Source organism: Cyprinodon tularosa, unplaced genomic scaffold (assembly GCF_016077235.1).
Source record: "Cyprinodon tularosa strain WSP-4 unplaced genomic scaffold, ASM1607723v1 ctg97, whole genome shotgun sequence".
NCBI classification, from domain to species: Eukaryota; Metazoa; Chordata; class Actinopteri; order Cyprinodontiformes; family Cyprinodontidae; genus Cyprinodon; species Cyprinodon tularosa.
The window spans coordinates 300,519-316,120 of record NW_024039751.1 but is presented as its reverse complement, the minus strand read 5'-3'; the positions used below and the strand labels follow the sequence as shown (position 1 = coordinate 316,120).

At 38.8% G+C, this 15,602-nt stretch overlaps 1 protein-coding gene across 1 annotated transcript in view; it reads right to left on the bottom strand.

Annotated features, from left to right (window-relative positions):
• The window catches only part of LOC119776951 (receptor activity-modifying protein 3-like), a 43,838-nt gene extending 35,591 nt beyond the window's left edge, over positions 1-8,247 (bottom strand). Inside the window, exon 1 of the mRNA XM_038275613.1 lies at positions 7,946-8,247. Coding sequence (XP_038131541.1) covers positions 7,946-7,997 — 52 coding nt within the window. The 5' untranslated portion in view covers positions 7,998-8,247. The remainder of the gene's footprint in view (positions 1-7,945) is intronic.
• Positions 8,248-15,602: the final 7,355 nt, after the last annotated feature.

Below are 15,602 nucleotides of genomic sequence, written 5' to 3'. Positions count from 1 at the left end.
AGCTAAAAATGCCAACAGATTGTACGTTTATACACGCCGTTAATATAATGCAAGAAGTTTGAGAAAACAGTTTGTTCTTCTTTACTATTGAAAAAAGCTGGGCTTCTCAGAGGACCATGACTCCCCGTTACAGGTTAAAATCAACATGTTTTCTTATTGTGCAGACAGAATCAGACTGCAGAGCTTCTACATGTCTTGAAATTTTGTTTCTGGAATCATTATATTAGTAAAGAGGTTGATAAATCTTTTTAAACAGAGCACAGAGAGAAATAGGGGGAGCTGCAGATTAAAGGTGAAACAAATTTACTGGGATATGCAAAATGCAATAAAATAGATCTCCAAGATTACCAGAATGTTTACATGAACTAAATATGCTATTTTTGAAATGCAGCATATCCATATATAAATAGTACTGTATTTTACTTCTCTTGTGTTCTCAACAATAGTAAAATTGTTCAATAAATATATCTTTGAGTTCATTTTTGGAAAATACAAAAACCTAATGAAAGAGTTCGGGTCCATCAGCCCCCACCCGAGTGTCCCCACCAACTTTCATCACAATGTTACACCTTTGCTGTGGTGATGCAGCTGAAACTGTTTGGGGGACAATAAAAAAAACTTTTTTACTGACACAATCAAACTAGGCTGCACGGTGGTGCAGTTTGTAGCACTGTTGCTTTGCAGGAAGAAGGTTCTGAGTTCAATTCCCACCCCAGGGTCTTTCTGCATGGAGTTTGCATGCTCTCCATGTGCATAATTGGGTTCTCTCTGGATACTCTGGCTTCCTTCCGCATTCCATAAACATGACTTTTAGATTAATTGGCTTCTCTAAATCCTCCTTAGGTGTGTGTATGGTTGTGTCTCTGTTTTGCCCTGCAACAGACTACAAACTCTCTTGGTTGTACCGGTGTCATCCATAGACTGCTGAAGATAGGCACTGGCTCCACCACCCGGTCCAAATAAGCAGGGAAAGATGGATGATGGATTTTAAAAAGGTTCAAAAATCAGTGGAGATCATATCATGCTAGCAATTAAAACATTTTATTCCCAATTTTTAGACTTTTGAACATCATTCCCCTAGGGATCGTTAAGATTTTCTACATGAAGAATTTTAATCGAGGGAAACTGGCTATCCCTTTTGACCTTTGTCTGTTTGCAATGAAATATGTCTCAGGGAACTTGACTGTCCCAAGTCTAGTCCATTCATCTCTGACCCAGTGCTCTGCCTCTGACAGATGAAGCTGCATAAGTGCTTCATCTGTCAGATGAAGTGCTAAAGACGTCAAAGGTCAACTGCTAAAAGGTCGACTGCTCTGAGAAAAGTCTGTCTTTTTAGCTCTTGGTTAAAGTAGTACAATGAAAATGGTGCATTAATAATGTTAGTAAAAATGTTATTATTACTTTTCATTAAAAGCCATTGTTATTCCATTTTATGTTTATGGTCTTTTTTTATTTTGTGTAACTTTTTTGGTTAAAAAAAAACATTTTTTGTCCCTTTCAAGAAACGGATATGTTGCTGGGAAAGAATTAATAAGACTATGAGCACATTTTACTGTATTATTATATTTAAAAACTTATACAAGTATTTGCTCCAACAAAGCCCCTTTCAATTGGGACTTAAACAAAAGCAAAGCATCAATTAGACACTCTTGTTATTGGTTTAAGGAACACAGACCCTAGAACTCTCTAAAACTACATACTGACATTATTATCTTTAATAGAAGCCTAGGAACTTGCTTAAGCCTTTGTATACCTGATGGTGTGGAAAAGTTTGACAAATTTCACCTTTCATCTGAAAATAGAAAAGCCTCTTAGAGACAGGTTTTGAAAAATATCTTAGAAAAAACTTGTCTGGTTTATGCCAAAATGTCTGCAAAAAAAATAATAAATAAAAAAAATAAATAAAAAAGACTTGACTGGAGACGAAAAGACAGAAGTTTGAAATAAGCAGTTTGTAGTCAGGTATCTGCTGAAACACACTCCAACCAGCACCTTAGAGTTTGGAGCTGCAGCAGAGAGTGATATGAGCTGGAAGGAGACAGCTTTTAAGCCACCTCTGTCCCATTAATCTTTAAAAGAGGTTTGAAAGATTCATAATGCTCATAACACACTTTCCCCTCCATTGTATGACAGCTAAAATGTAATAATTTCAGGGAATCAGCAACACTTCCTACCTCAAACTTTGACCAACCTCTGACACCAAACGTGTTCACAGCGGTGAAGCTCAGGAAATGTACTCTACTGTGTTTAAAGACACACGTATCACAGCATGTTATTACCTGTTATTACAGCATGTTAGTTACTATTTTCAGATTCAGCGTCAAACAAGGTGTACTTAGACAACAGAGGAAAACTAAATTACTAATAAGAATGACTGGAAAACAGAATTACTTCAATGCACACATCTTTTGGCCACTAGGGGTGCTAGACCTGTAACTGCCCATATTTTCCTTCTGCTAAATATCGAAAATAATAAAGATAATTAACTCTATACTAGGAGCAAAGTGTTAACTTACAAGTCTAACAATAAAGTTGATAAAAGAGAATCGGTTTTACATTCGGCTTCTTCTTTCAGCCTGCGCCAACGAACATCTCCTTCACAAGATCGACTCTCTTTTTTCCTTGTGTATTATCCCTTTTATGTTTTCTCTTTTTAGTCTCCTCAGAAGGTTTACAGTTTTCCTTGCTTCAGCCATGACCAGTAGTAGAGCAGGCGGAAAACTAAAGCAATAAGTTCTTCCAGGTCACTTCAAAAAATGAAATCGTCTAGAGCTGTTTTAAGCTAAATTTATCTTTGTATACACTCCTGTATACAAAATTACAAAATAAATCTGTAAAGTCTAAGTCTCTAATTTATGGTATAATTTTATTTTATTTTGATTCCTTACTAGCTTCCAGGCAATATATTTATGTTTTTTTTTTTTTGTTTTTTTTTTTTTTGGGAGTTATAAAGAATATCATGCCAAAGAATTTAATGCTCAAGTTAAAAACATTAAGTAAAATACTTTTTATTTTATAATTAGTTATTCTACATTCCACTTATGGGCAGTTTTCGATTCTTTTGACTAAGGGGCTTCTCATTGTAAGACAAAATGCCCAAAGGGGTACACAAATCAAAAAAAGATTGCGAAAAAATTCTGTACAGTACCAAAAAAAAACTGATTTGTGTTGGTTTTTAAGTCCCAATCTGTCATGTCAGAGATGGCCAAACAAACTTAGGTGGTTTTGCAAGAAGATACTTTGACTTAAAAAAAGGATTTTTTTCCCTCTTCTGTCTCCAGTTACATGCTACGTTCATGAATTCTGAACTCATTATCTAAATGCGATCTGCTGGTTTTCCTCAGAAAACTTTTAACCGCTCTGTCTAAAGGTTTTAAATGAAGTGTGTAAAGAACCTTAAAGGAATAGTACACCCAAAACATGATTAGCCTTCATTTTCTACTCACCCCCATGCTGAACAACACTCTGGAGTACTTTTTTGATATCTCAAATGCATCTGGAGATCTGGGAGGCTTCTTGCTGTCTGCTGACATTCAAATAATGGAGGTCTATGGTGACCGAGGCAGAAAGGTCCAGAAAAGTCCACAAAAAACGTGTCAATATTCCTCCATACTGCTCGTCCAATGTATTCCAAGTGTCCTGAGTGGGTAGCGTCCATAATTTACTCGAAACGAAGTCATTTAGAATGTTTTTAGAGCATAAACAGTAGTGTATAGGATTTCCTAAAAGCGCGCGCCTGTGCGTTCACGACGCTACGGAAACCGCGGCAGACCAAACCAGATGAAAGTGCGCATTTAGCGTCTGCTCTGCCGATAATGCAAGCGTAGAAGAAGAAATGTGCTGTTTACCTGTGCAAAAAAAGAAACAACGAAAGAAAAATGTCTGAGGACTTCAGTGTTGAGGAAGAGCATGAGTTCTTTGCCGAGCTGAATGCGCACTTTCATCTGGAGACAGCAAGAAGCCTCCCAGATCTCCAGATGCATTTGAGATATCAAAAAAGTACTCCAGAGTGTTGTTCAGCATGGGGGTGAGTAGAAAATGAAGGCTAATCATGTTTTGGGTGTACTATTCCTTTAAGAAAAACAAATGTGTTTAAGTTTAACGTGACTAAATGTAAAAACTCAATGTGCATCAATACTTTTATAATGGTGCTTTAAAAATGTTTGCACCTTCAACACTTATCAGAAGGTTAGGGGAAAAAATAAGGCATGCGGATATAAGTGATTTTCCAGTCTGAAATCCTTCTTAAGATCAATAAAAACACAAAAAAACATGTTTTACAGCTTGTTCAGATGGAAAAACAGAAAGAGCCCCAAGGCACTTTCGTTCTTCACAGGAGTGTCTGAGTTGCTGTTAAAAGGGGGTGAGCAGATGCTTCACAGTCAGAAGGAATCACTCTTTCTCTGCCGTGCAGATGGAGGTCCTCACACAATGCTGCAGAAACAGCACTTGCCCAGCATTACGTGCAACAAATCAACGTGACTCACTGTGTCATGTTATTACTCTTGTCTGAACGCACAGCACCTGGGGAACCCAATGAGAAAACATTTCGGTCTAGACGAAAGTTAAGAGATGGAAACGCTGCAGCATCTCTGCACAGCATATGACTCTGCTATGTTCTCTTTACCCTGCTGCAGCCTGCTCCTTTCTTCTGTAGAGCAAAAATAAGACTCAGCATAGATTTCTTTATAAAAATCTACACTTCGGCTCACAAGTAGAAACTCACTTGTCATGAAAAGGAATGCCATAATTCAGATCTTTTAATGATGCATTGAACCATTTTTTCCAAGCTGTAATGATGATACAACAAATTGTATGAATATATCATCTCACTTAGGACCAAAGTTATACATACAGCCCTTGAACATTCCAGAAATATTTAATCACTGTTTCATAGGTTATGCTGCTTAGCCCGGCAAGCTGGGCTCTGATTCATAGTCCATTAACTTTTAACAGTGTTGAGTTTGGAACATTTCCAGAAGCTTGACATTAGAATGCTTTATCGTCTGTAAACCTGTGTTGGTGTGTGTTTGGAGTCACTTTCCTGTTAGAACCACTAATGCTGTCCAGGTTTCAACCATCTGATCAAAACTGTCCTCATCAACTTAGAGGAAATTGGTGAGAATGTGTTGAATGTGCTCACACACGCAAAAAAAGAATGAAACCGCTTTTGACATTTACTTATCATATTTAGTGACTTTAACACAATTGTTTTATGTCATACCCTGCTAACATGAGACAGTTGTGTTAAAGTAAGTAAATATGATTAAATAAATGCCAGAAACGGTTGCATTCGTTTTTTCATTGCAGCAAAGAGAAGGGAGTTTAAGGAATCAAGGAAGACTGCTTAAATTGTGAAGTATTGTAGATCAGGCGACCTGTCCAGGGTGTACTACGCCTCTCGCCCGTAGACAGCTGGGATAAAGCGTGATAGAAAAATAATGGATAGATGGATGTAGACCAGGCATGTTCAAAGTTGGTCCTCGAAGGCTGCTGTCCGGCAGGATTTAGAGGTTTCCCTGCCTCAGCTCAGCAGACTTCCACTGATTAACAGTCTTTGGCAAAACTGCAATCAGAATTAGCTGTGCTGAAGCAGGGAAACAGAAAACCTGCAGGACCGACTTTGCACATTCCTTGTGTTGATAGTATCATGTTGATCGTCCTTCTTAGTCTCAGCAGTGCTGGTGTGATACACAGACTGGATACTCTAATGGAGAGGAGGACTAGCTCCTAATCAATTAACCTCTGTTCAAATCAACCATTAGACAATTGGAATTTGGCTAAAATAGTGTGTTACACAATAAACACTCATCCCAGCTGGTGTAAGAACAGACAAAAAAGGCGAACCAAGAGCTTCTGTGAATCTCAACTTCATTTAAAATTAAGACGCATTGTTTAAAACCTGATTTTGTTTAGGAAAAGCAATTTCTATTAATCCACTGATATAAAAAGCATGCAGTTTCTCAGCAGATTGTTAAATGTATTTAGGAAAAAGTCTGTATGCACATTAAAGGTGTACTTATAGAAATATTTGAGCCTGTGTGGATCTGACAGAAAACTTTTTAAAACACATCCTGTTGTACATTCTATTGACCGGTGAGTCACCTCAAAATGAGCAAGAAGACAATTTAAAGATGTCAATACTATAAAACATGTCAACAATGAGTGTTTTTAGACATCTGACCAGAACTGTTATCAAAGAGCCGTGGAAAAACAGTTTGGGGAGTTGAATCTAGAACAGATTACTAGAGAGGATCTAATTTAGTCATTACTATTTAACCAACCATGCAATTTATGGACACATTGTCCTTAAATTCCGACGGCCCAGACATACCACCAAATCTGTCTTTATCTGGACATCAAACTGTAAATAAATCCAGAAAACATCGATTTCCCATTCCTGATTGTCCACATAAACTTAACCAAACTGCACCAAAGGAACTACTGTATAAAAAAAACAGTATCTATCATTTAATGCTGATACTTGACTCACAGACTTCACCATTTGCAGGTAAGAGAGGCCTTTAGCTGCTTAAATGTCACATAATGTTATCTCTTTCAGCTTTGGAGGGATCTTTATTAAAGCACTTCTCAGGAGGGCAACAATGGGTTTAAATGTCATCATTCTGTAGCCGATCCGTCTCACAGAAAAATGCCTTCCTAGGTGGTTTCATAACATTTCTAACATAAAGACAATGGAGATCTGTTTCTCTCTGGCGCCCATAAATCTGTTGTTTTAATGCCATTGTGCACTTATGGAACTGGTGTTATTGAGTTAAGGCACTGATGTATTGTCTCTGTTTTTAAATGTCACGATGCCCACGCAAGCCAGCTTGTTATCCATTAATGAGAAACATCTGATGCTCAGTTTGAGGGTCTCTCACAAATAGAGTGTATGTTAATGAATCCTAATTAAATGAGCAGCGTAAGCAATCTGTGTTAAAATATTATTACTTTCTGCTAATAGCTCAAAAACACGTAAGGGCCAAAATGATTAGCATCAACCCACCAGTTTAAAGTCAGTAACCGCAAACTTTGAAATTGCAGTCCTGTGTCACCTGGCCAATCCACTGAAGGAAGCTAAATATTTCCAGACAGAGCAGGACCAGATGGTGCATCTGCTATCCACGAGCCCTCATCCTCCTGATAAATGCTGTTTTTACATCAAGGTAAAGGTTATGTTTGACAACTACAGGTCCTTTAAATTCATCCTTTGATTTGTATCAATAACTGACAGGGAGTGCATCTGATAATGAACATCCATGCACTGTAGACATGTATTAGATAGATAGATAGATAGATAGATAGATAGATAGATAGATAGATAGATAGATAGATAGATAGATAGATAGATAGATAGATAGATAGATAGATAGATAGATAGATAGATAGATAGATAGATAGATAGATAGATAGATAGATAGATAGATAGATAGATAGATAGATAGATAGATAGATAGATAGATAGATCAAATGAAAATACACTAGTTAAAATGGATTTAACTACATTTTATTGCTCGCTATTATTTGCTGTTAGCTTTGTAGAAGATATAGAAGAGGAGCTTCATCACTGACAGCCTGAAAGAGGTAGAATTATCAGCATGATTTTATCCAAGCAGCTAATGAGAGATCCAGAATTTCCCATTGGACATAATATAGGTCAGGGCTTTTTATTGGGGTCAGATTAGTGTAATTCTACTTTAGTGCATGCTCTATGATATGTAACTGATCCTGCTCTCACTTGCTCATTATAAACATTTTAAAGGCCAACTAGAGAAATAAAATAAGATGCATTCTTTTCTTTTAACATAGAAGCAGTTCTAATATTTTACAGTACTTGCAGGGTGGGATTGTCTCTAAAGGCTGCATCACTTAATGAGTGGAGTTTCCCGCGGTGGATGGAGGTGCTCTGATAATAATAAATGTGGAAGTAAATTACACTTACCCAAAAGAAAACAAAATAAAAGTTTCAGTGCGTCGAAGTGGTTTGAATCCATCACGCTGAGAGGAGCGGGATCAGCTGCGGGGAAATGAGATCCTAAACAGAACCATCATTGAGATCTTCTCAAACGTTATAAAACCCGAAAACACGTGACAGGTTCAAAAGAGAGACACAGGAAAAGAAAAAAGGAAAATAAACAAAGAGAGAATATCAGATCCAGGAGCGCGCCTCCTTCCAGTCACAGAGGCGGTCGCGGCTCTCTGAGCCGTCTGGAGTCACAGCTCAGGTCCTGCATCTTCTGACAGCAGAGGCTGCAGGGGGAGGGGAGGATGGCTGGGCTCCACCACAGCAAACATCACTGGAGTTGAAAATGAACACCCAACAAAATGCAAGTAAAAAAAAATAAATAAATATATATATATATAATATATATATATATATATATATATATATATATATATATATATATATATATATATATATATATATATATATATATATATATATATATATATATATATATATATATATATATATATACGTATATGTATATATATATATATATATATATATGTATATATATATATATATATATATATATATATATATATATATATATATATATATATATATATATATATATATATATATATATATATATATATATATATATATATATATATATATATATTCAGATTACTGCACGGTATTGATCTTTGTAGAAACATTGTACAGTACAATATTTTATTTTCCAATTTTTATTTTTCCATAACGTGGAAACACAATGTGGAAGCTCATGTCCAGGATCATAGCGGCTAAAATAAGCGGGCACGTGGATCAATACATGAGCATAGCTCAGAAGGGAATTGGCAAATACACCAGAGGTTCCAAACACCAACTCCTGGTAGATAGTGTAATGGTTTCTGCACTGATTCTGGCCTGATCACTGAGTCCTCGCACCTGCTCTGCTCCACTCATCTGCAATCAGCTCTGACTGGAGTCACCTGCTTCCAGCACTTTAAAAGCCCCATCAGATCTGTCCTCTGTGCCAGATTATCTCAAGCCAACCAGCTACGAATAATCCAGCATCAAGGAAGAACCTGACCGCCTATCTGTTTCCGACCCGATCTGCCCCCCGACTCCGAGCCTGCCCGAACCGTTTGAATCTGCCTGCCTGCTTCCCCCTCTCTGGATCCCTGACTCTGAAAAGCTCCGCCTGACTGCCTGCCTCTCCGTCCTGGATAAAACCGTCTCTGTCTCATTACAGAATAATCTGGCCAACATGGATCCATCTCCAGACGATCAGTGGCGTGCTGGCGTGGAGAGATCTATTTCTCAGTTAGAGGCTGGCGTCAGTGAGATCCTCTCTCATCTCCGCGACCAGGCTCCTCCAGCCGCCTCACTTCCGCAGGCGTCAGCACCTGTCACCGCATCACGCTCACCGCAGCTGTCAGAACCACGCCTGACCCCGCCCGAACTGTTTAGGGGCGATCCGGACCAATGCCGAGCCTTCCTCACACAGTGTGAGATCCAGTTTGAGTTACAGCCATCCGCATACCCCTCTGAACGCTCCAGGGTTGCATATGTAATTTCCCTGCTGACCGGTAAGGCAAGATTGTGGGGAACTTCTGAATGGCAAAATGACTCTGATATCTGCCACTCATATGACGATTTCTCCCAGGAGATGATCAGGGTTTTCAGCCCCGTGCTACCATGCCGTGAATCCACTAGGGGGATAAGTCAGTTTCTGAGTATATCATTGACTTTCATCTCTTAGCAGCTGAGAGCCGCTGGAATGAGCATGCCCTGATGGATGTTTTTATTACTGGACTAAATGAAAAAATTAAGGATGAACTTGCCACCCGGGATTTCCCACGGTCACTAAAGGACTTGGAGGATCTGGCAACCCGGATTGACCTTCGACTTATGGAACGTCGAAGGGAGCGCCAAGCTGCTAACCAGTTTCTCCCCAGGTCGTTCTCTACTCCAGCAGAGGCTTCACCCCTCCCAAGCGCAGCTGATCCTGAACCCATGCAATTGGGCAGGAGCAAGCTGTCTACTGAGGAGCGTCTTCGCAGGCGTAAATTAAACCTCTGCCTGTACTGTGGAGCCGTGGGTCACTACATTGGCACCTGTCCAGTAAAAGCCAAGGCTCAGTAGGGGGGGGGAGATCCCTCCTGAGCCGCACTACACTCTCTGTCTCCCCAGACCTCTTGCTTCCTGCTACCTTGACCGTTTCAGCCATAGCACATAACCTGTCTGTTCTTATTGATTCTGGGGCAGACACTGAATTCATGGACGAGGGGTTCGCCAGAAGTCTGAACATTGGACTCCTCCCGGGCCCGTCACCTCACAGCGTCCTCGCCCTGGATGGCCACCGGTTGAACCACTCCCACCTCGTCACGGAGCCGGTGGAACTGCTAGTCGGAGGTAACCATAGAGAGACTTTGACCTTCATAATCATTGACTCCCCTCAGGTTCCTGTTGTCCTGGGTGTCACCTGGCTCCGGAGACACAATCCCCTGATTGACTGGAGAAGAGTGGAAGTCATGGGTTGGGCTCCCTCCTGTTCTCAGTCCTGTTTGTTGTCTGCCCAACCTCTTTTAATTGCAGAGAATGAGGTGGAGGAGGTTTACCCTGACCTTTCTAAGGTCCCCGCAGACTACCATGATCTAAAAGAGGTTTTTAATAAGTCCAGAGCCACAGCTCTACCGCCTCACCGCCCATTTGAGTGCAGCATTGAACTGCTTCCGGGAACAACCCCTCCTAGGGGTCGACTCTACTCTCTGTCCATACCAGAGTCCCAGGCAATGCAGAAATACATTAATGAGTCACTCAGGGCAGGGATAATTCGTCCTTCTTCATCCCCTGCTGGTGCTGGGTTTTTTTTTGTGGGGAAAAAGGATGGGTCCCTCAGACCTTGCATTGACTATAGGGGGCTCAACGAGGTGTCTGTTAAGAACCGTTATCCACTTCCCCTTATGAACTCGGCCTTCGACCAGATCCAGAGGGCCAAGATCTTCACTAAATTGGATCTGCGGAACGCTTACCATCTGGTCCGCATTAGGGAGGGTGACGAGTGGAAGACTGCCTTTAACACTCCCTCTGGCCACTATGAATATCTGGTCATGCCTTTTGGCCTAACAAATGCCCCAGCAGTTTTTCAGAACCTCGTTAATGAGGTTCTCCGTGACATGATTGGGCAGTTTGTTTTTGTCTACATTGACGATGTTCTAATCTATTCTGAAAACCTCTCAGCCCATAGGGAACATGTCCGTGCTGTCTTACTTCGCCTTCTCCAAAACCAGCTGTTCGTTAAAGCAGAGAAGTGTGAATTTCATGTCACATCCATGACCTTCCTTGGCTTCATGGTTTCCCCAGGCCAGATTTCTATGGGAAAAAGAATCTATATATATATATATATATATATATATATATATATATAGATTCTTTTTCTTCAGATGACAGTATTAATATCTTTAAAAACATTGTACAGTACAGTATTTTTTTGGTTCTTTATTTTTCTAACATTTATTCTGTTAGTTTTATTCACTTTTTAAGGCCCATATTTGTGTGATCATTATTGCTGTAATGCATTTGCTACTGTAACACAACAATTTCCACATTCTGGGACAATAAAGGGAGTTTCTATTCTATTCTATACTTACGTATGTGTGAATTAAAACTATTATAAATGTTGGAAGCATTAGTAAATGCTTTTAAATGTAATTTAACCAGAATTAAATAAAATTAAACTTGCCCATGATGTACCATGATACAGTTTTATGTTTAAATGATAATCCAATAATTTCGACTTCAACTCGCTTTGAACATATACAACTGTATCAGTAAACCACAGGACCACAGGACCTTCACATTCTTACAAAGAACAACACTGACCTCTTGTGGTTGCACTCTCCATTACATATTCTTAAATCTACAGATACAGCTTTGGGCTTTGATGTTAATTCAGAGGGCCATTTTAATATTCTAAAAGTAAGGATCTGTTCTGTAGAGAGACACACTATTTTCTGGAGAGCAAATTAGAAGTGGCATAATGTGTTGTTCAGTGATAGTTACAGTTAGACTCCACCAAGGCTACCATTTTCTACACATTCTGACTAGTGGTTGAAGGTAACAATGTACATTTACTTGATCACTCTCCTTAGGTAATTTTTTGAGTATCTTTACCTTACTTGAGTGATTTTTTTTCACTCCACTACATTTCAATTTCAAATATTATACTTTCTACTCAACATGACATTCCATAAAGCTGAGAAACTCAGTGTGGATATTATTTTTAGTTTATACTTTTAATTAGGGTGTTAGTTGTTGCTATGGGACTTCCAAAACAAAGTAAAAAAACAAACCACTGGACTTTGTTTTCCAAATTTTAAGACATTTCACTTTCCATCCAGAGAGCTTCCTCAATTCAAAATGTCTGTATGAGCCATAGGCTTTCATTGAGCAGCCAAACAAAATACTTTTTATGGCTTAGAAACATGCAAATTGAACCCCTTTGTGAAAGGGAGTCATTAAGGTCATTGTTGGGATACAAATTAATCGAAAACTGGCCCATACCTCTGTAATGGGGAGTTGTTACTGTTGTTATTGGTCTGGCAATGAGGATTGAGACAGTGGTGAAGAATCAATTCTAATGCAGCGTTATAGGTTTTCAAGAGCTGAAACTTGAATCCACCCCCTCTGTTTAAGGTTGGTTTTTCTATCTTCATGTAAATGGCTTCCTTCAAACCCCTTTCAAACCACCTCTCTTCTTTGTCCAAAAGAAGAGACAGGTATGCTATGGAACCAAGTTCTTCAGTAGTATGAGTTGTGTTCTTTTTTTATGGTAATAGATTAAACCTTAAACCTCTATTCTATTATAAAAGTGTCAGGAGAATCAAGACGATCCTGTTTTGCTTTTGCTTTGTTTTTAAATAAGAATCAATAATCAAAATAGCTGTCCTAAATTGTTTGTGGAATTTTATGCAAAAGTTCTTTACAAGTGGTCTAGAGTTTTTAGCAGAGTAGCTCTATGCATCAATACATCAGGTGGTCTCTGAAAGTTACAAGGTACTTTAAAATTGCTCTGAAATTAAACTGAAGAGTACACAGAAATGTGCTGATATTAGAAAAATGTATTCGTACTTTTGAACACAAAAGTACTTTTAAATCCATGTAATTTTTAATACTAAGTATTTTCAAAAGTGAGTAGTTTGATACTTTAACTTGAGTAGATGTTTGACCTTGTCACTTTTACTTGTAGTTTAATAAGATTTGACTATGAGTATCAGTACTTTTACTCCAGTACTAATATAGAGTACTTTATCCACCACTGGTTCTGAGAGTGGCGTGCACAAGGTCCCCTCTCTTTTGGCCCAAATGTGGAAACATGCATGCTAAAGAGCCTCTTTGGGAGCCAAAACATGCGTTTAAAGCTACAGTGTGTAATTTTCAGCGACATCTAACATTCAGACTGCAGACCGCAGCAACATGAACATCTCCCCCCCACCGCTTCTCCCCCCCAACAGTACGGCGAGCGTTACGGGACAAAATGTCTTCCACGACGTCCGCATCACCTACCTTCTCAAGTGATGAGGTTTGTATACATAGATAATTTTACAGATAGTATTTATTAGTATCTATAGTCGTATTTAGTATCTATTGTTCAGTACCGTCTCAGTTCATCTCTCTCAACTTGCCGTAGTTACTTTCGAGCGTAATGGGCGATCTCGCAATCGCTAGTTTGTTGGCTCTGCGCTGCCGTAGCGCAAAGATGTCTGCCTCCATGGCTGCGAGACCCACTCCTATGTAATTATAAATAACGAAACGCAAATATTAAGGCTAAGAGGCTGAGCTCGTAGATGATGATAAATAATATAGTTATGTATAATATATTAAATTTCTGACTGTATATCCCTGTAATTATTACACACTGTAGCTTTAAGTACTCCTTAGAAGCCAAATAAGCCTTTATTGTCTTTCTGCCCATGCCCTTCGAAAAGTTTGTGCTTGCCAATGGGTTCTGGTAGCAGTTCTCTTGCACAGGATCTAAAGGAGGGAGAATGAGGTCTTGTTTGGGATCTTCGGTTCCATACTATGTTGGATGATGGGTTTCAGTTGGAATCTACAAGCCACAGCCTTGAGTTTGCTGAAAGCAGATAACAGCTGAGTGTGAACCAGCCAGTATGAATGTCAACATCTCCGGATTTGAAGTCAGGGTTGTCACATGGAAAAAAGGTGTTTGTTTTTTTTCTTTTCTATCGGAATCAGTTCTTATTTAAAGCAGGGGAGCTAAAGTATCTAACTAATCTATTCACAAGGACCACATGGTAAATGGATTTGGTTGCAGGAGTACTAGTCCATAGAAGATTGATGATCTTTTGCATATTTCTGTTCTCATCTATAGCCATGAGGTATAGGTCATAGTGAAAAAAGATGAAAGGTGATTAAACCTGCCAAAATTAGCTTCCTCCAAAAGGTGACCTAAAGGGCTTAGAGCTAAAGTGAGAAATTCAGTCATCCAGCAGGAACTTCTTTTCCTGTTTGGCCTGGGAATGCCTCAAAAAGCCCACAGAACATACTGGTTAGCAGAGTTCATGTTGTAAACGAAATGATTAATGCGTGAGAGAAACTTTTGTTGAGTCATATACAAATTAATCTAAGGAATCAAACCAAGAAACTAGTATCAAGAGGTCTGGATACTGTAACTGCCATCAGATGCATAAACTGGTGGAGAGGAAACATTTATAGTAAATTCCTGGCAGGTGCTTTAGGGAAACAGCAATCTTGTGAGTTGGAGCATAAAGTGAGGTGGTGCGAGGTTGAGAGAAAAAAGGTGAAAGATCATAGAAAATACAGAGTCACTCCAACAATTATAAATGTTTTTTTTTTTTTTTTTTTGGTTCTCCCATTTCTTATAAACACAGGCTTGTTATAACAAGAGGTCAAAATGGCTAATGGGGGACAAACCAGGACCAAACGAGACTTGTTTTAAAATGTCTAAAGAATAAAATATTTGGGAATTTTTTTTGGAATCAAATATAAATTTTAAAGCCATCTGAAAAAAAAAAAAAAACACTTCTGGGTGTGCTTTGGTGCCGCAGTGGTTATCGCACACGACCCATATATGTAGGCCTTAGTCCTCGAAGTGGCTGACCTGGGTTCGAATTCGACCTGTGGTCCTTTCCCGCATGCCTCGCCCCATCCTGTCCATAAAAATAAGTGACTAGTGTAAAAACTCAAAATAAAAAAAAATATTTAAGTCTCAGATCATCTCATCAAGTCTTTCTGTAAGATTTACTAAGATAACATTAAACAAAGGTCGATTTTGTTCACAATTAACCATTTCTATGTTGATCAGACCTTGTGTTATGGATTTTCCGCCTTTGTGAAGATTTAGTGATGGATATTTTGAAGTATACCTTTATTTTTTCAAATTATCCAGGAATTTCAGAGTTCATTGTGCAATATACTCTTAAGGCCTTTAGAATAAATTTGATGCATCAATCTAAAATAAACCAAAATGGAACAGATCAATCAACTTTTGCCATTGGTAGCTTTAACAACAATCCCAGGATCCAATTAGAAGAGAGTCCACAGCATCACAGGCACTACCGTTTGAGCTAACAATATAAACTTAACTACTCATTTCAATTTT